The 25,863-nt window shown below is 42.5% G+C and overlaps 1 protein-coding gene across 1 annotated transcript in view; it reads right to left on the reverse strand.

Moving 5' to 3' along the window:
* Positions 1–25,863, reverse strand: part of gba2 (glucosylceramidase beta 2) — a 59,424-nt gene that overhangs the window by 24,381 nt on the left and 9,180 nt on the right. The window contains exons 4-12 of the mRNA XM_033031514.1: positions 17,750–17,865; positions 13,832–14,050; positions 10,333–10,569; positions 7,739–7,841; positions 4,477–4,630; positions 3,700–3,825; positions 2,344–2,528; positions 1,817–1,921; positions 146–253 (exon numbers count right to left, since the gene is read on the reverse strand). Of these exons, the coding sequence (XP_032887405.1) occupies positions 146–253; positions 1,817–1,921; positions 2,344–2,528; positions 3,700–3,825; positions 4,477–4,630; positions 7,739–7,841; positions 10,333–10,569; positions 13,832–14,050; positions 17,750–17,865 (1,353 nt within the window). The remainder of the gene's footprint in view (positions 1–145; positions 254–1,816; positions 1,922–2,343; positions 2,529–3,699; positions 3,826–4,476; positions 4,631–7,738; positions 7,842–10,332; positions 10,570–13,831; positions 14,051–17,749; positions 17,866–25,863) is intronic.

The raw sequence follows: 25,863 nt of genomic DNA on the forward strand, positions 1-25,863 counted from the left end.
TATCTAATCTATCTATCTAATCTATAGATACAAATTAAAGAACACAAGGAATTTCAATATTTTAAAAGATATTCTGAATAAAGAAACGTTAGCGATTATGAACAAGAAAAAAGGTTACATTTAACACTGCCACAGAAAATCTCACCTGGATCTCCAATATCATGTGGAACCACATTTAGTGTATTCACTTTTGCTAATCTTCCAGTCATTAGGTGTATTCGTTGTGTACAGTCTTCCTTCATTACAACAGCAGCTAAAAGTAAAGTTATTTTTTGTCTGAAAACTACCAGGAGACTTTACAAAGACGTACTTTTATTTGCAAACTAAAATATAAGTTACTTGTCAAATGTTACACTAACACAATTTAAATTCAGATTAATTGGTGTTTTCATTAGCAAATCCCACCTGCCTCACAATTGAGTTTACTATTTTCCATGATAAAGTTCTGTGTTATTGATATGAAGGCATGAGCTCATATGCTATCTTGAGGTTGCTAAGGAGCACTAATGGGACAAATTAAACAGGTTGGTGGTTTAGAAGCTTGCTATCAATTTCTCCAATAAATAGTCATAGAGTGATACAGTGTGGAAACAGGCCCTTCGGCCCAACTCGCCCACACCGACCAACATGTCCCCGCTACACTAGACGCACCTGCCTGTATTTGGTCCATATCCCTCCAAACCTGTCCTATCCTGTTTTTTAAACGTTAGTATAGTCCCAGCCTCAACTACCTCCTCTGGCAGCTTGTTCCATCCACCCACCTCCCTTTGTGTGAAAAAGTTACTCCTCAGATTCCCATTAAATCTTTTCCCTATCACCTTAAACCCATGTCCTCTGGTCCTCGATTCACCTACTCTGGGCAAGAGACTACCCGATCTATTCCTCTCATGATTTTATACACCTCTATAAGATCACCCCTCATCCTCCTGTGCTCCAGGGAATAGAGTCCCAGCCTGCTCAACATCTCCCTATAGCTCAAACCCTCCTAGTCCTGGCAATATCCTCGTAAATCTTCTCTGTACCCTTTCCAGCTTGACATCGTTCCTATAAGATGCCCAGAACTGAACACAATACACTAAATGCAGTCTCACCAACATCTTATACAACTGCAACTTGACCTTCCAACTTCTATACACAATACTCTGACTGATGAAGGCCAATGTACCAAAAGCCTTTCTAACCACCTTATCGACCTGCATCTCGACCTTCAAGGAACCATGCAATTGCACTCCTAGATCCCTCTGCTCAACAACACTACCGAGAGCCCTACCATTCACTGTGTAGGTCCTGCCAATGTTAAGGCTTCGCAATGGCTTTGATTAAACCATTGAAGTTTGTCAGAAACAAAAGTTATTTTAAGGTGTGCCCTCAAATTTTCAGCAATCCAGTCAAAAGCAGATATTTACTACTCTGGAGTAGGAAACAAATTCAGTGATGACAGCTTTACCAACTTTCTGATTTAAATGTGCAATATGTCATGTTTGTGTTTTGGTATGCATTTTCTGTAAGGACTAAAATATTTGCAATTAAATATTAGTTTTCTAAAAGCCAAAAGCACAGAAAATAAAAAACCTAAATGGTTAAAATTAGCACTAGAATTTAATAAATGCAAAATAGATCTTAAAATAGGAGAAATACAATGGTGTTTTGATTACACTTGGACAAAATCAGTTATTTGCACAATAGGTTCATTGGCAATTCTTTAAATGGGTATTGTAATCTTTTTAACAATTTTTTTATAGAAGGTCAGGTAATTATTTTTGGACCATGAAATCTGAATGCTCCATTTTTGAAAGGAGCACTAAATATCACTTACCGATATCATATTGGAGACTAATTTCTAATTTGGGCCACAGCATGATTAGTGCAAATGATGCATAAAAATGTACATCATATGTATTGTACATTCGATATTCTTGTCCTACAATGCAGAAATAAAAACATTTACATTACAGTACATAATTCAATACGTGCATCTCCAACAGATAGTAGGAAATAATATGCAATTCTTTTGGGTACACATTTATTTCTATTCACTGTATTTTGCAAGATCACATGCTAAACTAAGAGACTAATTGGATGTTTGAAACTTTGGAATTGCTAATTTGATAGGAAAAGCCTTTTTCCAATAAAAACAATCTGATCAAAAGTTCAGTTAAAAAGGCACAATTTCTACAATATTTAAAAAAACATAACACTACCAATCTACAAATTATGTTTAATTTTGAAATATAATGAACTCATCATACTTGGGGTGAAAGAGTAAAGTACGTCATGCTAGAATGAAGGCTAAACTGAACCCTGTTGGGATACACGCACACACTTACGGAACATCTGCAGTACCTTCTAAATATGCAAATCGCCCATATTCCTTCAGCACTTTGGGTAAAGGTGGAAGTCCAGCCGTCTGACTACTGAAGTCATTTGTTATATTTAAATCATCAGGCACCTGTATCCAGATAGTCCCTCCATCAGATAAAAAATATAGTTCATTAAATAGGGCTGACTTATACCAGTCAGGCAATTGGCTGCAAAATAGGAAAATGTGAAATTAAAACCCTAAACCTTGTTCTATGTTAAAGGAAAAAAAATCAAGAAAATGTTTATATCAATGCAGCTTTGGGCACATCCAACCAAATAGTTACAAGTTAACCAGAAATAAAGAGATACTTTCACCAACTCAGAAATGGGAGATTCAATGTGATAATGGGTAGAAACACTTGAGGTACCTACAGAATGCAGTTTTTAAATAGTATCTAGCAAATAAACACATCCTTCCTATTCACTCCACAGGAATTCATATCCTTTGGGTTGACACTGACTTTGGGTTGCTCCCCCCTCCTCCTTGAGAATGTTCTGCAGCCACTCTAAGACATCCTGGACGCTGGAACGAGGGAGGCAACATACCATCCTGGAGTCTTCTTTGCTCCCAGAGAATATCCTATCTGTCCCCCTAACTAACGAGTCTCCTATCACTATGGCTTTGCCTGACCCTTCCCTGCTGAGTCAGGCCCAGTGCGACAGACCCAACTGCTGCTGCTCTCCCCTGATGGGTCACACCCCCCTCCTGAACTGTGACCAAAAGAGTATACCTGTGTTGGAGAGGAAGGATAGGAATTGCCATGGGGGTTTCCTGCACTCCCTTTCCTGTTGGCCACCCATCTATTCTCTGCCTGTACCTCAGGTGTGAGCATGGGGTGGAAGATTGCAACCTTCATGTGGTCCGCCCTGTTTCGACGAATGCAATCAACCCGGCGTGCACAATCAAATAAGATCAAATAGAACAAGTTGACCTACAACTTTAGACTGTGCAAGCCATACACAAGAAGAAGAAGGTGTGAGCACCTTACTTGGCATGCAGCCCTTTGTGCTATGTTTAGCCAAATTGGTGTTAAGCAGTCCAGGCAAAACCCAACTTGGGCATTAGTAAGGGAGTTACTGCTAATTGTCACAATACCAATAAACTTGCTATTCAAACTTAACTTCGGAAGCCCATAGAAATCTCAAATACTTGAGATTGTATTAAACCTTTATGACAATTTCAATATCTAGGGATAAAAATGTAACACTTGTTTCACATCTTGATAAGCAACAATTGACAGAATGTTTGTCGAACATCATAATCTCCAGAAAACATTTGAGCTCAAATGGTTAGCTCAAACATTTTTAAAAACAAGTACTTAATATTTCAATACTCACTGATTTTCTAAAATTGGACGCTGCCAATCATCAATCTTTTGCTCCCATTGTTTGTAATTAGCTAACGAGTAGTGACTTAAAGCAGGAGCAGCTTCACCATGTGTCCCAAAAAAGCGGGTGTACCATCTAGAAACAAAACTCAACTTAATAGAAAGTGCAGCAAATTCTCCAATGCTTTCAGTCTCCTTAATGTAATAAACATCCCGATTAATTTGAATTTAAAAAAGTACTTTGAAAATAAAATTTGGACCCACTGAATATTAATTCAACAGCTGAAAGCATTGACCACGACAAGATAATTTCTAACAATATCTCCTCTAATGACCTACTTTCAAGGGTTGGATTTAACAAAATATTTTATTAATTGGATAAGAAACAATGAACATCGACTTTTGTGATACATTTAGAATATGACCACGTAAACATACAGATGAGATCTGCAAGTAACGATAACTGGTTAATATAACACACTTTAGTTTTGATCCAATACCATTGGAATCTCAAACTAAATTAAGTCTTGTTCAGGGAGGATCATCAACACAACGCTGTCTCTTAAAGATTACATGATAAAGCAAGTGAAGAGACAAATGCAGCCATTTGAGTGTTTTATTCCTTTGTTTTTTTTTGCAAAAGGGAAATAGCGAAACTTTGCTTAACTTCTTAATGACTATAGCCCATTGATACAACAATTGGACAAAGGGGTCTGAAAGGCCAAAAATCATACAAGCTAGTCATGTGTTCACAAGCAAATGTGTACCCAATTCTGATTTTTCTTACCTTGCATGTTCCTTTTCTCTCGATCCAAAATAGATCTTGGGCATATCCCATGCAAGACAAAACTCAACAACACCTTGACTTTTTGCTGGAACACTGCAGGTAGCTGCAACAGCTGCTGCAGTAATTTGTCCTTTTTCTGTTGGTTTACTTTTACCTGGGGGACACAAATGAAAAAGAAACACTCAAATTTGTTGTTACATTGCCCAATTCAGCACACTTGTCTTAACACATTTTAACAAAAAAACAGCAGATAGTTCAACTGACGAGAAAGGTCAGGGATGACGATTCAAATATTGCTCACAGTGCAATTACCATTTACTTACTTAATCCCAAATGAAAAGCATGGTCAAAAAAAGTTTTGAACACTTCTTAACCTGCTGCATAAAGCTACTGAAAAAACAATCATGCCGATTCCATGTGTTTGCAAAGATTTTCACTACACTGTACTTGTTCAAATGACAACTCTGATCGATTATCAGACTCATCTTTCATATTTGATCAGGTATGCTTTTAGCCGATATCACTTGTCATTTTCTTGTCGCAAAACCCTGCATAGGTAAGCTGTGCTGACATTAGGAATATAACTTAATGGGTAGCGAAGGAAACGGTTCCAGCACACAGGTTTATCCCAGGAAAATCCATGATCACCTGTTTTTTTTGTAAAACATATTCAGCCTTCTATGACTTTTTGCATCAATTCCATTCATCATCACACATTCATTTACATTAACATTTCACACAGTCACAGCTAATGTCCTGTTTTTTAAAAAAAGGGGAAACCTCCAAGAAGATCAAAATAAGCTGGGAAAACACATATTCTAATCTTATAAAGCACTTTTCAGTGTTGTAATTTGTAATGCAGAAAATTCAGTAACAAATCTGCATGTATCTTACAATGAGAAAATAACTGGATGATTTGAGATATTGGTTAAGCATTAAGTAAATATTTGCCAGAGCACTTGGAAGGATATATTTGCACTTTTGACTTTAGTCAGTAGAAGTGTGAATAAAAGCAAATGAATGAGATTTATGGGCCAAACTACTGAGATTGTGGGCAGATTTGCCCAACTGGGTACTTTTTGGATGTCGACAATATTGAAAAAGAGTTTTTGTAAACAGCAGAAATGTTTAGAAACCTTGGATCTACAATTTGTTGTTTGGACTGAAGAATACAGTTAACCGTACATTTTATTTATTTCCAAATTAAAAGATTAAAGTTAAAAAAAATCAATTCAGAAAGTAAGAAACTAAGAAACTAAGAAATTGATCGACTGGGTTTATATTCACTGGAATGTAGAAGGACGAGAGGGCATCTTATGGAAACAAAATTCTTAAGGGATTGGACAGGCTAGATGCAAAAAAAATGATCCTGATGTTGGGACAGTCCAGAACCAGGAGTCACAGTTTATGAATAACGGGTAGGCCATTTAGGACTGAGATAAGGAAAAACCTTTTCACCCAGAGAGTTGTGAATCTGTGGAATTCTCTGCCACAGAAGGCAGTGGAGTCCAATTCACTGGATGTTTTCAGGAGAGTTAGATATAGCTCTTAGGGCTAACGGAATCAAGGGATATGGGGACAAAGCAGAAACGGGGTACTGATTTAGGATGATCAGCTCAAAGAGCCGAATGGCATACTCCTGCACCTATTTTCTATGTTTCTATAAATGTAGTGGTTACAAATGCAATCAGAAGTTGGGTATGAAACAGGAAGCTACTTTGTTTCTGACACTACAAGTCTCTTCACCAACTACAATGCACAAGATAGAAGTGATATAACACTCCCCAGATGCCCAGATGAGCAAAACAACATAATCAGCTTGACACCATTCAGGAGAAGGCAACCCACTTGATGAACAACCCATTTTTGCTTATCGAAACGCCGATTCCCTTCACGACTGATGCACCATAACCAGAGATTGTACCATCTGCAAAATAAATAGTAGCTACTTGCCTGGGTTATTCCTATTGCATCTCCTAAACCCAATAACTTGCCACCACGAAAGAATGGTTGATGTTTCAGGTAGAGTCTGAAGAAGGGACTCGACTTGAAACGTCACCCATTCCTTCTCTCCAGAGATGCTTGCCTGTCCTGCCGAGTTACTCCAGCTTTTTGTGTCTATCTTCGGTTTAAACCAGCTTTTGCAGTTTCTTCTTGCACAACTTACAACCAAGGACAGGCTAAACAAGCATAAAAGAATACCACCATCAACTGCACTGGTGATGTTACACAAGTATTCTAATTATCAACACTGAAGCTTAATAAATAAAACATGTTGAAAAGTTAGCTAACCCAATCAAGAATCACCAAAGACACAGAATGTATAGCAATCATTGTAGACAAAAGCAACAAATTGAAAAATCTTGATAGGTCAAGCGTGTGGGCATAACTGCAGCAGGTGAATTTTTAAGCAGTTAACCAATGTCATCCATTTCAGACCACAAGGATACCTTCATTTATATTTCTTTGATAAAATGCAAGAAACAGTGGAGGTCCACCCCTTTGACGTTCTTGCCAACAAATTGCTAACATACAGCAGAGGTTACACAGAAGAAACTTGTGGATTAAATCTATAACTCCCTGAAAGTGGCAACCCAAGTAAATAGAGTGTTAAAGGCAGTGCATGGAATGCTTGCCCTCATTGGTCAAGTTTTGTTAGTATAAGAGCCAGGATGTCATGATGCAGCTTTATAGGTGTTCAGTTAAGTTAAAGCTGAAGTTGTGTATACAGTTATGTTGGAGTTGTGTGTCCAGTTCTGGTCGCACAATTACAGGAAGGAGGTGGAGCTATTGGAGAGAATGTAGAGGTGGTTTACCAGAGTGTTGCTTAAATGAGAGGGTATTAGCTACAGGAAGAGGTTGGATAGACTTGGATTGAGATTTAGTTTAGTTTAGTTTCATGTGTACCGAGGTACAGTGAAAAGTGTTTTCTCTGGAACGTTGGTGGTTGCGAAATATATAAAATTACGTGAGGCATAGATGGGGTAGACAGTCAGAAATTGCTCAAAAACTAATAAAAGCAATTGTCTATGTGATTATAAGCAAATATTACTGAAGGTCTGAAAAAACACTATATTTAGTACAAGGCTATAATTGAAACAATAATGAATGTTAGTAGAGTTTCAGTATGCTCATTTTGAGCCATCTACAAATGCACAATAACTGTAATATTGTTTAAATGGAAGAAAGATTTCAAAAAGAATTGAAGCAAAAAAAAAAAAAATCAAGAACGTTCATATAAAGTACTTCAGCGTACACTTACCTGGTGGAGAATCTAATTTTCCATCCTGAAGCAGGTCCGTCCAAATGTCTTGCCCCAAGTCATTCGGATTAAAATCAGTCTGATGACTAATTGTTGCACTTTGCTGTTTAAAGAAAAAAATTGATTCAAACTACATTTATAACACAATCTTATATATGTATATATATATGTATATGTATATATATATAAATGTATATATGTATATATATATAAATGTATATATGTATATATATATAAATGTATATATGTATATGTATATGTATATGTATATGTATATGTATATGTATATGTATATGTATATGTATATATATATATATATATATATATATAACATTCAAGTAATAAATATATATATATTCAGTCACTATTGAAGAATTGTGTATGCTAGTACTGCTCTCTCACTTCTACTTCAAAAGGTGGCTACAGCAATCTGAATACAGAAAGCTAGATTTGCATTATCTAGAATCTGTTTTGATCCCAGGAAACAAAAAATGTTTCACAACCAATTACTCAATTTACAAATTCTCAGTCACTGATATCTTCTTCTTCTTGCGTATGGCGTGCACAGCTTAAATGTAGGTCATAGGTAGACCTGTTTATAAGTTTCTGCACGTTGGGTTGCTTGCATTATTTAGTTGTGTATGTGTGGGGGGTGGGTGTAACATGTTTTTTGACTCTTCCTTCGGGGGGATGCGACCTTTCCTGCCGTATCCCCCGTCTCCGTGTCCGTCTGCGCTGAGGCCTATCGCGGAGCTGGCGGCCTCCAACTGCGACCGACCTCGAGGCTGCGGAGGCAGAGCCAGGATTTACCAATGCGAGGCTGGCCGACTTCGGGGCTGTGGTTGCAGGGCGACCCAACTTCCGACCCTCGAGCCTCGGAGGCTCAGCCGCGGACCAGTGGACGACATCATCGGGAGCTCGAGTTCTGTTTTCCGGAGCTCCCGCAGCTACAGCTGCATCCGCTGGACTGGAGGACGGCAGCTTCGACCGCCCCGGGCCGCGGAGTTTGAACCGGCCCGTTTGCGGAGCACGGATTCAGCCGCGGGACTTACCTACCATCACCCGGCGGGGTCGCAACATTGGAGGCTTGGATTGCCTCAGCGCAGAGGGAGAGCAAGGAGGGAAGAGACAATGACTTTGGGACTTAAACTGTGTTGAGTGTTTGTTATTTATTCTATGTTATGACTGCAGGCTAAACCATTTCGTTGCACTGAAAAGTGCAATGACAATAAATTGAATCAAATCAAATCAAATCAAAAATTGGTCTAAACAGGATGGACCACGTGTAGGTTATAATCTTCCACCCCAGTCACTGATATAGGAAGAAGGTATACAATGTTTACATTACAACCTTCCACAAAGTAATATGAAAATAACCATACTAAATTTGGCTATCCTTTCAAATCAGATGCCTCATGTACTTATTAAATGGCAGATCAGGCTTGATGGGCTAATGGCCTACTCGTGTTTTTAATTTACACGTTTGTATTGTCAGACTAAAGAAATTCTTCAAATACCTGGAGACGAGCCAAACATGGGTGATTACTTGGGAAAGCCAACAAATTAGCAATGTGAAAGCCAACAAAAAGCCAACATGGCCAATTAAGACATCCTCACATTCATCAACCACTCTAAAGACTGATTGCTTTCAACAATGCAAACAAATTCAGAGTCTTGGTATCCAGGGACATGAATACAGTAGCATAGTGGTTACATCCCTAATGTAATCTAAAAGCCTGGACTAAGGAATTAAAAAAACAGAAGTTTCTGAATCAAGAATAAGCGAGTTCGGTATTCCGAAAAACACATGGGATCATGGGATTTGTTAAAGGTCACAAGCGATAAAAATACTCGGCAGCCGTGCCACGCATGGACATAGACCTGCGCCTCATCCACAGCCAGGATCGATCCCGGGTCTCCGGCACCGCAATCGCTGCCGAACCGCCACTGGACCATCCCCAAGATAGAGACAATGGTGGGAAGATTTGTCTGTGTGATGGACTGGGCTACATCTACAGTTCCCTGCAATTTCTTATTGACTTGGGTAGAGCTGTTCCCAAACCAAGCTCTGATGCAACCTGACAGGATGTGTTCAATGGTGCATCTGTCGAAGTTTGTAGACATCATTGGAAAAATGCCAAATGTCCTCAGTCTCATCAGGAAGTAGAGCCTTCTTGGCTATCAAATCAATGCCTTTGGTCCACGTCACATTGTTAGTAATATTAAAGCCAAGGAATGTTTTAAGCACAAGAGATCATTTGACCACTGTTGCCACCTCATCAGAACAACCATACACTAAAGCCAACTCCTCTTGTTCTCTCCATAGTTTATCTTCTTCTGCTTCACTATTTATGACATTTTGTCCTGTAGGTTACATGAACCAGGTTCCAGAATACTATCTCAATTTTCCCAAACCATTCCTGTCGGTGTCCATTTTTAATTAATCTGTCATTGACTCTATAAAACAGTGGATGTCCAGATGTTATCCAGCCTAAAGTGATAAATTCATTTAAGAAAGAGTTCAATAAAAATTCAAGATTGTTGCCAAATGTTATCCTGAAGGCTGGAAGAGTAATATGATGTAACTTACTCACCGTGTGTTTTGCTGAAATTGCCATTGTATAGCCATTTACAGGTGTGCAGTGATGCAACAACACTCCTGAAATGCTCTCTTCTTTATCCAAATGGAACGGTTCATTCCAGTGACCCCCTCTTTGATCATCCTTGGTCCCAGTACCATTCCTCAGAGTAAACATAAGGGAGACTTCCAGGTCATGTTCATTTTGGTTTTCGATTTCCCATACAAAGACCCCAACTGGTAAACTAGTGTCCTGAGGGGCAAGGGATATTGAAGTTAAGTGCATTGCATTGCTTTTTCTATACCATTTACTTTTCAAAAATACAATTTCATTTGACAATAGAGGGGGGGGGGGGGGAAGCGATGTAGATAAGGATAATACAGCATTTTCAAGCAAAGTCATAGCACAGGCTGAAAGTTGGGTATAGTGGCAGAAAGGCCATATTTGTACCAAAACATTTCAGGCATTGATAACCAATACGCCACAGAAGAGACATGGAATAGATAGAAACATAGAAAAATAGGTGCAGGGATAGGCCATTCGAGCCAGCATAGCCATTCAATATGATGATGGCTGATCAACTAGAATCAGTTCCTGCTTTTTCCCCATATCCCTTGATTCCGTTAGCACTAAGAGCTAAATCTAACTCTTGATAGGACAAAGGAAATTATCATAACCAAGGAAAGGGCAGGGAAGAGGACTAGCTCAATTAGATAGTCAATAGCACAGTTTAGGAATAAATTCCTTTTTATCAGAATAAAGTAATCATATGGTCATAAGAAATAGACCATTCGGCCCATCAAGACTACTCCACCATTCAATCATGGCTGATTTATCTCTCTCCTAACCCCATTCTCCTGCCTTCTCCACATAATCTCTGACACCTGTACTAATCAGGAATCTATCTATCTCTGCCTTAAAAATATTTACTGGCTTGGCCTCCACAGCCTTCTGTGGCGAAGAATACCAAAGATTCACCACCCTCCGAGTAAAGAAATTTCTCCTCATCTCCTGCCTAAAAGAACCACCTTTAATTCTGAGGCTATGACCTCTAGTCCTAGACTCTTCCACTCGTGGAAACATCCTCTCCACATCAACTCTATCCAAGTAATGGTGTGAGATGAGATCTGAGATGTCTGCGATGAGATCAGGTGGAGATTATTTGCCCCTCATATTCATGATGCTTCCATTAACTCAAAATATATCACTGGGAAGATCAGAAGTACTTGTGGCAAAAATACTGGGTTGTCTAATTCGGTCATGAGACATTTTTGGGAAGAGCTGCATGGATATAGTTAAAATAAATATATACTGTTGGAACTGACATTTTGCAGTTTTAAGTGAGTGAAAAGCTGACAGAGTTTGACACAAAATACTGATATCCACCCTGCAAATTATAACCCTTTGAGTGATTTCTGGAAAGGGATAATAATGCAAATTCAATGTTCACTCAAAACTCATTAAATCTTCATCCAATATAGCCCACAACACTGGATAAAGGCAATGGAGGTTGCAACTAATCATCTTCCAGATTTTATTTTTGGTGATCCTTTTTCACCCAACCCTATTTTTCTTTGCAATCACGGGTGGATCTGTTCTTGCTACAATCAAGCTAAAACTTCTGCAATTCCATCTATGCCTCCATTCTCAGGTCTCCATCAACAAAGTGCTATGGATACAGAGCCAAATTTCATATGAACATCAATAAGTTTTATCATCTTCACAAGACCCAAATTCCCAAAGCAGGCTTTTGCTCAATAAAATTGCACATTAGCACGTTTCTTCAAACCCCACTTCCAGATTTAACTATTTTAATATTCTACTAGCTTCAGCTCATCCAAAACTCTGATGTATTTGAGCTAAACCTTTCCCCACCTATCCCAACTCCTTATGTGTAGAATCTTTCAGTAACAATAGTATCTCCATGATACTCAAGCTTTCTTACCTCAGAACATTGCAATCCCACAACATAGTCACTGTTGTAATGTGAAATTATTAACCAATTTGCACACAGCAAATGAACATGCAAATAACCAGACATTCAGGGCATTGGTATCAGGCACAGAACTCGCTATCAAAATATGGAGGGGACCGGGGGACAGAGGGGACACAATTTTTTGGCGGCCACGCGTGCATGCGCACACTCACACACACATGCGCGAGGCTTAGGAGGCACAATCCAGCACTAAATGGAGCTCAACTCTGCCTGTCTCGCCGGGTTAACCTGCAGCCCTGACTGGACTGACGGGATACCAGCGCTGCTTCTCCACGCTGGCCATATTTCCCGCAAGCCCAGGCAGGTTCACCTGCAGAGTTGAGCTGGGTTTAGCGCTGCTCCTCTACGCTGGCTGTGGTCCTGGGGGCACCGCGCCCGTCTAACTCCCGACCTCTCTGGTCACCCGTGGGGGGGGCACTCGGGTGGGGACGGGACAGCGCCGGAGAGCCGGCCGGGATAGATCCTGGCTATGGATGAGGCACAGGTCTGTGCCACATCTCCCTCCTCCCATCACCGCACCATATCCTCAGTCCCACCCCCCCCCCCCCACTCCAGTCATTGCGCTGAATCATCATGCCCCGCCCCCATTGCCTGCTGACTGACGTCTCTCTCGTCCAATCGGCACCCTCGATCAGCAGTCCCACCTCCACTGTCTCGCGGAAAGCGGAGATTTTAAAATCCGGATGACCAAAACTTGGGGGGGGGATGTGCCCCACCTCTCAAAACATGGGGGGGGGGGGGGGGGGGAGTGTCCCCTCTGGCCCCCCCCCGGGTTTTCCACCCCTGGTTGGTATTACATTCAGATTAAAAACACAGCACTTTCTGATGTACATGGACAAAACAGTCTCATATTACTGATCAAGGGAGAGCCTCAAAGGCCTCGTTACCTTTCTATGAAGTAAACACATGAAAATAACTGACAAAGGAGAATCAAAAGAACTGCAACTAAAAACCCAATTTAAAAAAATTATACTTAATTTTCATACAAAAATGGCAACAAACAGTCGTAAAAATACTCCAGATTAGTAGATAGTTATATTTGCTTTCAAAGCAATGCACAGGGAGTGCTCCGATGCTTCATTACTGCAATGATAGTTTTCAATCGTGAGACTTTTGCTCCCTTCAATAGATTCCTTAATCATTAACCACATCAAAGTGTTCAAAAATAATGCAAATGGTGAAAATGAGAAGTAAAAAGTGCTGAAAATATTCTGCACTGTCATCACCAGTCAAACTATTAACCACATCCAAGGTCAACTCAAATGTTAAGAAAATAAAATAATTCTCAAAGCCTAGTAATAAAAAAATGTATATGCCTTTCTGTTAAAAAAAAGACCTATGTGCATGCAAATCAGTGCAGCAGGCCAGTTAGAAATAGATTTAAATCTTTTTTTTCAAATACATTTAACATTCAGTAAATGTCAGCTAACATCTACATGTCCTTTCACGTTAAAGGTTTATTGATCTTTCAAAATTCACATTGGAAACTTAAAATTCTGACAGTATTTCAGTACTAACCATATAATTGTGAGGAATAATTGGAGATATCTGCCGACATGTCAGCGTTACATTTTGCCCAGGAAGTTCGTAAATTGTCCAAGCACGTGGATAAAGGGCGTGGTAAAAAGCATACTCTCCACAGTATCCCCAATTCCAACTCTGGAGCTTGTGCGGCCTCTCAACTGAAAGGACTTGTTGATAAACAGTCGTTCCATTCTTTCTTAAGCAAACAGTAAACTGGAAATACAAAGAAAGGTCAGTTTAAGAGTTACCATGCTAGAAAATTAGTTACCAACACTAACAAAGATTTTAAATAAAGGTGTACCAGAGGACATCACATAGCTTTAGGATACAGTGCCCTCCATAATGTATGGGACAAAGACCAATCATTTATTTATTTGCCTCTGTACTCCACAATTTGAGATTTGTAATAGAAATAAAAATCACAAGTGGTTAAAGTGCACATTGTCAGACTGGCTCACTTAGCTTCATTGATGATACAACTGCTGATGGTAGTAGCATCATGAATTCTGAAGTGTATAGACGACACATCCTATCTGCTCAAGTTCAAACAAATGACTCGAAACCCATTTGCCGGCGGTTCATTCTACAGCAAGACAATGATCCCAAACATACTGCTAAAGCAACAAAGGAGTTTTTCAAAGCTAAAAAATGGTCAATTCTTGAGTGGCCAAGTCAATCAATGGATCTGAACCCAATTGAGCATGCCTTTTATACGCTGAAGAGAAAACTGAAGGGGACTAGTCGCCAAAACAAGCATAAGCTAAAGATGGCTGCAATACAGGCCTGGCAAAGCATCAACAGAGAAGACACCCAGCAACTGGTGATGTCCGTGAATCGCAGACTTCAAGCAGGCAAAGGATATGCAACAAAATACTAAACATGACTACTTCCACTTACATGACATTGCTGTGTCCCAAACATTATGGTGCCCTGAAATGGGGGGACAGTTATAAATACTGCTGTAATTTCTACATGGTCAAACCAAAATGTATAAAAATGGCCTTTATAAAAATCTGACAATGTGCACTTTAACCACATGTGATTTATTCTATTACAAATCTCAAATTGTGGAGTATAGAGACACATAAATAATTGATGGGTCTGTTCCATGCATTATGGAGGGCACCATTGGTGGAAATCCCAGGGGGGGGGGGGGGGGGGAAAACGTCACCCCGAGTTTTGAGAGGTGGGGGACAACCCCCTCCCCATATTTTGTGAAACATGTATTTTGCAATCAGTTCCCATCCGATTGCACGCTGCATGGTCAGCTGGCTCAGACTCTGAAAAGAAGACTCTGAAAATGTCATACTTTGTTAATAATGTGCACGACGTGTGTGTGCAAGACGCATGTGTGTAAGATGTGCACGTGCGTGGGGGGGTGGGAGGAGATAAAATTGTTGGCTGTCAAAACTTGTCATGCACACTTGTCATCGGGCCACCAGAAAATTGTGTGCCCCCCATGTTTTAAAAGCGATTTCCGCCCCTGCATCTGTTTGCGGTTCAAACTTGTCCTTCTAATGAGAAGACTTACCAAAAGCAAAGAGAATAAATATTTGTTTAATTAAACTTCTACAGGGTCAGTAAACTATGGATGCCACCCAAAAACAAGATACTGGAGATTACATTTTTGTTCCTTGCTTTCCTCATATGCAATTTGAAGAGCGAGATTGTATCCCTAATCTTTCAACCAGCATATTCACATTCTTAGGTGCAGATAAGACCATAGGCAAGCAACATCAGAAAATTCAAGGACATAGACTTGGTGGGTGAAGGATATGTGCAACAAACTGTTTGAGGAAGCAATTGAGGTATATATAAATACAATGCATAAAAGACACTTAGACAAGTTCATAGATTGTAAAGGTTTAGAGGGATATGGACTAAATGCAAGCTAATGGACTAGGTCAGGATAACCTTATTAGCAATCTCTGAATAAATTGCTCAAAGGATGTATTCCTAATCTGCACGTCTACCTCGTTGAGGCTCTTGTACTCTTTAATCAAGTGTTTCTCTGTAGCTGTAACTATATTCTGCACGGTTTTCTTTCTCCTATTGCACAACCTGCTGTCCTTGTATATGGCTTGATTGTACTCATGCATGGTATGATTTACCTGCAGAGCACACAAAACAAAGCTTCTCATTGTATCTCAGTAAAGCAATTCAAGGAAAGCACTTTGGTGAATTAGGCCAAAGGGCCTGTTTATGACAATGTGCCTCCCTACAAAGAAGAGGAAAGATTCAAAGAGGGTTAGGAATGCACAGGGGAAAGGGGTGGATTTCTGGCGCGCTAGTATGGGTGTTGTGGGCTGAAGGGACTGGTTTCCAGAGGGCTAGTATGGACATTGCGGGCCGAATGGATTCTTGGGCTGGCGGCTCAGTCACTCAAGCCTGTTGTGCTGGCAGCTCACTCACGGCTGGTGGGCTGACAGTTGACTCATGACTATTCCATTTCAAGCAGGGTGCAAGGCCACCAAATTCAAGTGCAGTTTCTTACCACTTCAAGCAGGGTGCAAGGCCACTAAAGACAGCGAGTCGTGACCTCTCCCTCCTCCATCTAGCAGAGACCGAGCCACGCCCACACTTCTGGGTTTTATAGTCCCTCCCCCCCTCCCACCATAAGGGTCATGGCCTTCATGGCGTGATTGACAGGAGAGAGAATCTCATCATTTTTTAAACACTGATACCTCTTTTATTTTTTATCGATGGGAAAAATCCTCTGCACCCGATGAGCAGAGGGGGACTCTGAGTAAGATGGACAAAAATCACAGCCGTACATGGTAGCGTTTTTTCTAAAATCAATATAAAGCACAAACAGGAAGTGGTCAAGATTAGACTTTTAATTATATAGAAGGCAAGGCAACTTTAATTAGGCAAGGCAACTTTAATTAGGCAAGGCCGATGAGAGTCGTCCCACCCCCCCCCCCCCCCCCCCGATCAGCCATCCCCACTCCCTGCCTTGTGCCCAAACTAGGATCGTGGGACCAAAATGCAACCAGAACTTGATGAGCAGCCCCTTCAGATATTGGTAGAGGGACGGCAACCTCATTACCGTTGGCAACGTCCCATTGTTATGTCATTGTGGCAGTTGGCAGCCAGCTGGAGAGCCCATTGTGATTGATGCACTGAGAGAGGCATTGTGACATCATCACTGTGAGAAGGCTGGAAACTGTCCGTGAGAAGGCAGTTTTGGCCGTTTTTTAAATTTTAATGATTAATAACTTCGGAAATATAGGTGGAAATGCGACGAGAAGATGTTTATTGCCACCAGGGGAAACATGTGAGTGGGATGTGTGAAAATGGGAAGGCTGTGGTCTAGCGTTTGAACGAAGATAGGAATTAACCAGTCTGTATTGAGTTTGTACGTTCTCCCCGTGACCTGCGAGATCTTCGGTTTCCTCCACACTCCAAAGATGTACAGGTTTGTAGGTTAATTGGCTTGGTATAAACGTAAAAATTGTCCCTAGAGTGTGTCGGGTCGTGTTAATGTGCAGGGATCGCTGGTCGGCGTGGACTCAGTGAGTCGGAGGGCCTGTTTCCGCACTGTATCTCTAAACTAAACTAAATACACATTATTAAATGAACATCGCTTAGATTCTTTACATTTTCATGATTAAGACTCAGGTACCAAATGTTTATCGATTATTCCCATAACCAACATCGGGTAAATAAAATTAGTTGTTTAAAAGCCTTATTCATGACATCCACTGACAAAATTGTTAACTTCATTGCAAGATCACTCTTAAGATACTACATCATCAAAAAGCTAAAAAGTTTTATAACCCACCACTCATTGTTTCAATAAAGATATGATAAAATAATCATGCAACCAAGATATCCTAATTCTTGCCACCAATAATTTATGAAAACAAATCAACCTCAAGTTTCGGTGTCACCTTGGACAACCAAAAATACCTGGTTCTCAATCACAGTGTCGTAAGTATACATTCCTGGATTTAGTTGCCATCTGCAGAACTCTCCTCGCCATCCTCTTGTAATAGTGCCTCCTCCAAAACCACCCAATGGAGCTCCTGTAAAGAAACATATGATTGGTATTTCAACAATATTAACCAAAGTTAAAGCATTTTTTAAAGCCAACCTCAGGGAAACTGAAAAAGGATGAAAGTCCTAGAAATTTAACTCAGGAAATTCTGATGTATATGACTGTAAACAAATTATTTGTTTCAAAGCATCAGATTATTTTTTAAAGTTTGTAATGAAAATGATAAACTATATTTTTACTGAAATAAAAAAGCTCTGGTGCGGAAAGTAAAATAACTTGAACATGTACAACAGATCAGACAAACTTGGAGATTAAAAAGTCTTTACCAGAGAACAGCAGAGGGTAGATGTCAACAAGATAAGAGTCAAGTGTTTTATTGTCATATGTCCCAGATAGGACAATGAAATTCTTGCTTGCAGCAGCACAACAGAATATGTAAACATAGTACATAACTGGAGAACAAAAGTTCAGTGTATATATATACACACATGCAAATAATAAACAAATGTAGTGCAATAATAATAATAATAGTCTGTTCTAGTTCAGAGCTTATTTGTTGTCGTGTTAAATGTAGTGGTTCGCGTTTTTTAATACTGTTTTTAACTGTGTATATGTGGGGGGCGGGGGAAACTTTTAAATCTCTTCCCTGCACGGGAGACTCGACCTTTTTCCTGTCGGGTCTCCGTTGTCGTTGGGGCCGAGCACCGTGGAGCAGCCTCCAACCAGAACGACCTGGGGGCTCCAGTCGCGGAGCCTGCGGAGCTGCGGATTCACCATCGCTGGCCGGCCTCGGAGCGTGGGGAACGGTGGTGGCTCGCTGCTGCGGCCCGACCCCGGAGGCTCCAGCTACAGACCGGTGGACTGGGACATCGGGAGCTCGCGGGTCCGGGTGGAGACCGCTTTTCGGAGCTCCGGCAACGCAACTTCTTCAGCCCGTGTCGCGGGGTTGGAACGACCCGGAGCCGGGCTGTACATCGCCTGGCGCGGCTTTCATGGCCGTGGGACATTCCAGCACCCGCCGGGGGCTCCAACATTGTGACTTTTGGGCCTGGAGCGGGGCTGTACATCGCCCGGCGCGGCCTTAAATGGCCGTGGGACTTACCATCACCTGCCTGGGGCTTCAACATCGGGAGAGAAATGGTGCAGGGGAGATAAAATACTTTGCCTTCCATCACAGTGAGGAGATTCACTGTGATGGATGTTTGTGTAAATTGAATTGTTTGTATGTCTTGTAGGAATTGTCTTTGTTTGTATGGCTGTGGAAACTGAGTTTCATTTGAGCCTCACTGAGGTTCAAATGACATGTAATAAATATTGTATTGTATTGTGTTTAATAGCCTGATGGCTGTGGGAAAGAAGCTGTTCCTGAACCTGGACGTTACCAGTTTTCAGACTCCTGGATCTTCTTCCAGATGGCAATGGTGAAATGAGTGTGTGACCAGGATGGTGTGGGTCTTTGATGTAGATAGGGTGGTAAAGAAAGCTTTTGGTGTGCTGGCCTTTATAAATCAGAGCATTGAGTATAGAAGTTGGGATGCAATGTTAAAATTGTACAAGGCATTGGTGAGGCCAATTCTGGAGTATGGGGTACAATTTTGGTCGCCTAATTATAGGAAGGATGTCAACAAAATAGAGAGAGTACAGAGGAGATTTACTAGAATGTTGCCTGGGTTTCAGCAACTAAGTTACAGAGAAAGGTTGAACAAGTTAGGGCTTTATTCTTTGGAGCGCAGAAGGTTAAGGGGGGACTTGATAGAGGTCTTTAAAATGATGAGAGGGATAGACAGAGTTGACGTGGATAAGCTTTTCCCACTGAGAGTAGGGAAGATTCAAACAAGGGGACATGACTTGAGAATTAAGGGACAGAAGTTTAGGGGTAACATGAGGGGGAACTTCTTTACTCAGAGAGTGGTGGCTGTGTGGAATGAGCTTCCAGTGAAGGTGGTGGAGGCAGGTTCGTTTTTATCATTTAAAAATAAATTGGATAGTTATATGGACGGGAAAGGAATGGAGGGTTATGGTCTGAGCGCAGGTATATGGGACTAGGGGAGAATACGTGTTCGGCACGGACTAGAAGGGTCGAGATGGCCTGTTTCCGTGCTGTAATTGTTATATGGTTATATGGTTGTTGGCTGCCTTTTTGAGACAGCGACATCGATAGATCCCTTCAATGGTGGGGAGGTCAGAGCCGGTGATGGACTGGGCAGTGTTCACAACTTTTTGCAGTCTTTTCCGCTCCTGTTGCCGAACCAGGCCACGATACAACCAGTCAGTATGCTCTCTACTGTGCATCTGTAGAGGTTCAAGAGAATCCTCTTTGACATAGCGAATCTCCATAGTCTTCTCAGGAAGTAGAGGCGCTGATGTGCTGTCTTTATAATTGCATCAGTTTGCTGGGACCAGAAAAGATCTTTGGAAATATGCACAGCCAGGAATTTGAAGTTTTTGACCCTCTCCACCATCGACCCATTTATATAAACAGGATTGTGGGTCCTCGTCTTTCCCCTTCCAAAGTCCACAATCAGTTCTTTGGTTTTACTGATGTTGAGAGCCAGGTTGTTGTGCGGGCACCATTTGGTCAATCGGTCGATCTCACTTCTATACTCTGACTCATCACCATCTGTAATTCGTCCAACAACAGTGGTGTCATCGGCAAACTTGATGATGGAGTTCGCACTATGTCTGGCTGCACAGTCATGGGTATAGAGTGAGTAAAGCAGGGGGATGAGCACGCAGCCTTGAGGTGCTCCCGTACTGATTGTTACTGAGGATGAAGTATTACTGCCAATTCGAACAAAATGTTCTGTGGGTGAGAATCCAATTGCAGCGGGATGCACAGAGAGCCAGTTCCGTGAGCTTGGTAACCAGCTTGGAGGCGATGATGGTATTGAACGCCGAGCTGTTGTCTATAAGCAACAGCCTGACGTAAGTGTTTTTATTGTCCAAGCGGTCCAATGCTGACCGGAGAGAACCATCAGAGAAACCGAGAGAACCATCAGTTCTCCAAATTCACTGGACAGATGATTAAACCAAAGTCAGCTTAAGCCAACATCTCGTGCACCGAAGACCTAGTTACATATTGTCATTCCTTCGGATGGCCAAAATGCTCCGATGACTGCTAGACTCCTGAAATAGATCCTACTTTGAGCTGATGTAGGAAGATATTAACAGAGAAGATATTAGAGAGAAGTGGGGGTTAGAACAAAGCCTGGTAAGTGATTGGTGGTAACAGATGAGAGGACAGTGTTGTCCAATAGTTGGGTGGAGCAAGTGAAAGAGGCTAAAGATAAAAAGGAGATAAAAGGGTGTCAGATAAAGAAAGAGGATGTGAAATGCAAAGCTAGAGGGAGAGACAATGGTAGTAGGGGACAGGAGAAAAGAGGTGGGGAAGGGAAATGGGGGATGAGTGTGGGAAGGAAGAGAAAGGAGCAGGGTGACTGAGAGGGTTAAGAGGTGTTGGAAGAAATGTGTGCACACCAGGGTGGTTGGGATTTTACTTTTAATTGAAGAATTCAGTATCCAAACCAATACCCAAGCAGAATATGAGATGCTGTTCCCCAGTTTGTGTGGCCTCACTGTGGCATTGGAAGTGGTCCATATGGGAATGGGAGTTGAAATTGTTAGCAACCAGGAGACCTAGCAGACCTTGACAAATAGCACACGTGTTCAGGGAAACGATCGCCTAGTGTATGCTTGGTCTTGCTGATGTAAAGGAGACCACACAGGGCTCTCACTTATCTTTTCTTCTGTTTCCAGCCGGGCAACCTTGGCAGTTTTTTAGGTTGCCAAATTACAGTTTAGATGGTCATTTAAGACAGCTTGCATGACGCATGCGATAATGTGCTCGGACAAAGTGTGTAGTTACCAGTCGGAATTATGCTCAATGAAGCATTCGCATATTATTTCTGCTTCAAATAAAGTCACAAACTAAACATATTCACCAATCAAGACATTATATATAACACAATGACATGCAGCAATATTATTATACAGTATAGACAGTATCTCAACTCTTTTTACACGTTGCGATGAATGCAATTTCTATTATTTCTTTCCACTTCCAAACAAAAATATGGTTGGATTATTCAGCGTATGATCAACCTCAGTGAGACCAAGCCCAGGCTTGGCGATCGCTTCGCACAACACCTCCACTCAGTTCGCAATAACCAACCTGATCTCCCGGTGGCTCAGCACTTCAACTCCCCCTCCCATTCCGAATCCGATCTTTCTGTCCTGGGCCTCCTCCATGGCCAGAGTGAGGCCCACCGCAAATTGGAGGAACAGCACCTCATATTTCGCTTGGGTAGTTTACACCCCAGCGGTATGAACATTGGCTTCTCCAATTTCAGGTAGTCCTTGCTTTCTCCCTCCTTCCCCTCCCATTCCCAGCTCTCCCACAGCCTACTATCTCCGCCTCTTCCTTTCATTTCCCTCCCCTGACATCAGTCTGAAGAAGGGTCTCAACCCGAAACGTCGCATATTCCTTCGCTCCATAGATGCTGCCTCACCCGCTGATTTTCTCCAGCTTTTTTGGTCTACCAACGGGATCCCACCACTGGCCACATCTTCCTATCTCCTCCCGTCGGCTTTCCGCAGAGACCGCTCCCTCCGTAACTCCCTGGTCAATTTGTCCCTTCCCACCCAAATCACCCCCTCTCCTGGCACTTTCCCTTGCAACCACAGGAAATGCTACACTTGTCGCTTTACCTCCCCCCTTGACTCCAAGGACCCAAGCCGTCTTTCCAGGTGCGGCAGAGGTTCACCTGCACCTCCTCCAACCTCATCTATTGCATCCGCTGCTCTAAGTGTCTGCTGCTCTACATCGGTGAGACCAAGGGTAGGCTTGGCGATTGCTTTGCCCAACACCTCCGCTCGGTTCGCAATAACCAACCTGATCTCCCGGTGGCTCAGCACTTCAACTCCCCCTCCCATTCCGAATCCGACCTTTCTGTCCTGGGCCTCCTCCATGGCCAGAGTGAGGACGACCATAAATTGGAGGAGCAGCACCTCATATTTCACTTGGGCAGTTCACACCCCAACGGTATGAAAATTGACTTCCAATTTTAGGTTGTCCATACTTTCTCCTCCCCTTCCCAGCTCTCCCTCAGCCCACTGTCTCCCCCTCTTCCTTTCTTCTTCCCGCCCCCCCCCCCTCACATCAGTCTGAAGAAGGGTCTCGACCCGAAACGTCCCTATTTCCTTCTCTCCATAGATGCTGCCTCGCCCGCTGCGTTTCCCCAGCATTTTTGTCTACTCATTCACACAAGTTCTGTTATGCCACTTTCCTCACCCACTCCCAACACATTAGGGGGCACTTTTACAGACAAGTTAACCTACAAAGCCAATGTGTCTTTGGGATGTGGGAGGAAACGCACACGCTTGCAGGGAGAATGTGCAAATTCAACACAGACAGTGCCCGAGGACAGGATCGAACACAGATCTCTGGCGTGTGATGCAGCAAGCCCACCAGCTGTGCCACTATAATTTGATTTCCAACACAAAAAATTATACGTTGATAGCTTTGGTTACTAAAAAAAAAGAAACCATCCATTTTCAGTCTTAAATGTCTAAATTAAGCTATGTCCCCCTTTACAGCTACTCTATGTTTTAATGCAGTTCAAGACTATGGGGCAGTATGTTGGCCATAAGGTTGCTGCCTAAAAGTGCCAGAGACCCGTAATCGATCCTGAATATGGGTGCTGTCTGTATGGAGTTTGCTCCTTTTCCCGTTGATCGCATGGGTTTTCTCCGGGTGCTCTTGTTTCCTTCCACATTCCAAAGGTGTGCAGGAACCTTTTTCAGACTCAACCCAAAACATAATATTTTTCATTTGTCCAGAGATTCTGTCTGACCTGTTGAGTTACTCCAGCTTTTTGTGTCTATCTTCAGTTTAAACCAGCATCTGCAGTTCCTTCCTACACACGATACTATACCATATAACTTTATTAATCCCAGGAAGGAAATTGTGTGTATGTGTGCGTATATATAACACGTGTGTGTGTGTGTGTGTGTGTGTGTGTGTATATATATAGCACGTGTGTGTGTTGCTGCAAGTAAGGATATTGTGCTGCTGCAAGTAAGGATTTCATTGTTCTAACTGGGACGTGAGAGAATAAACCACTCTTGACTCACGTCGCTAACGTGTGGGATAGGACTACTATACGGGTGATTGGTGGTCAACGTGGACTCGGTAGGTCGAAGGGCCTGTTCCAAGATACAAGATACATTTATTTGTTACATGTACCAATTGGTACAGTGAAATGTGTGGTCGCCACGCTGTATCTTTAAATTAAACTAAAACACTAAAACCAGAGGAAATCTAAAGAAGGGTCTCTACCCGAAACGTCACCCAATTTCTTCTATCCAGAGACGCGGGCTGCTTAATGGAGTTCCCCCGCACAATTAAAGCATGGAGTAGTCTTCACCCTACCATAGTTTACCAACCAGGCGTAACTAAATTTAAGGTAGTTCTTTTTTCCCCCCCAAGAACCCTTTTTTGCTTAAAAGCCCTATCCCACTGTACGAGTTCATTCAAATGCTCTCCCCAGTTTAAAAAAAAATCAAACCCGTGGTAAGCCCGTGGAATGAACGTAGCGGGTACGTCGGAGCTCGGAGACGTCTCTTAGCGGCTCGTAACGCTAAAGGCAGGTACTCGGGAAACGCGGTAAGCTCGGGAAGACTCGTGAAGATTTTTCAACATGTTGAAAAATGTCCACGAGAGCCCCGAGTACTTACGAGCGGCCATTACCGTAAATCTCTGAGTTCGAATCAGGGGAAACTCGGGAGATCTCTTGAATGAACTCGTACAGTGGGACAGGCCTTTAAGTCCAAGTCAAGAGAGTTTTATTGTCATGTGTCCCAGATAGGACAATGAAATTCTTGCTTGCTGCAGCACAAGGGGGAGGGTGAAACAGGGCTTTCTGTCTCTTCCTTCGGGGGAATGCGACTTTTTTGTCGTATCCCCCTTCTCTTCCCCCGTCTGCGCTGAGGCCTAATGGCGGAGCTGGCGGCCTCCAACCTGCGACCGACCTCGAGGGTCCGGAGGTAGAGCCAGCCAGGACTCACCAACGCCAGGCTGGCCGTCTTCGAGCTGCGGCTGCATTCGGGCAGCGGCACGATTCGGCGCTCCGGTGAGGACGGACGGCGCGGGGCTGAGACACTCCCGTGCGGGTGGCGCGGCTACCGGCTGGAAGGTGCTCCGGTGAGGGCGGACCGGCTCCCGGCTGGAAGGTGCTCCCGGGGGGCAGCCCGGTGCGGGGCGGAGACGGTGCTCCGGTGGCGGCGACCTGGATCCGGGGCTCGGCCGCGGGCCAGTGGATGACAATGTCGGGAGCTCGCAGGTCACAGGCTGGTGCCTGTTTTCCGGAGCACCCGTTGCAACAGCTGCGTCCGCTGGACTGGAGGACGGCAGCTTCGACCACCCCCGGGCCGCGGAGCTTGAACTGCGGGACTGACTTACCATCGCCCGGTGGGGTATCGCCTCGGCACAGAGGGAGAAGAGGAGGGAAGAGACAGTAACTCTAAGACTTTTTGCCTCCATCACAGTGAGGAGGTGTTTGGTGAACTCACTGTGGTGGATGTTAATTTGTGTTTATTGTGTGTTGTTATTATTACATGTATGGCTGCAGGCAACAGCATTTCGTTCAGACCGAAAGGTCTGAATGACAAATAAAGGATTCAATTCAATAAAGGATTCAATTCACAACAGAATATGTAAACATAATACAGAACAGGGCATAAAAGTTCAATGTGTCTATATACCATAGACCATATATAAACACAATAAGTAAACAGATAAAGTGCAATAGGCTGTTATTTTTCAGGGTTTGGTGGTGGAGGGTCAACTCCAGTTTAAATTCCGTTTGGAATATTTTTGGAGGGCCAGGAAAGCAAGAAGCAAGAGTTACTCCAGGTCCAGGGAGTGATTCTGCGTTGGTTTTCAGCAGTCGCGGCGAGGCGGCGACCGGACAGCAATGGCGGCCTGATCTCCCACAATGCAAAGGGAGGGAGAAATGCCCAGCGCCAT

This window comes from Amblyraja radiata, chromosome 1 (assembly GCF_010909765.2).
Source record: "Amblyraja radiata isolate CabotCenter1 chromosome 1, sAmbRad1.1.pri, whole genome shotgun sequence".
NCBI lineage: Eukaryota > Metazoa > Chordata > Chondrichthyes > Rajiformes > Rajidae > Amblyraja > Amblyraja radiata.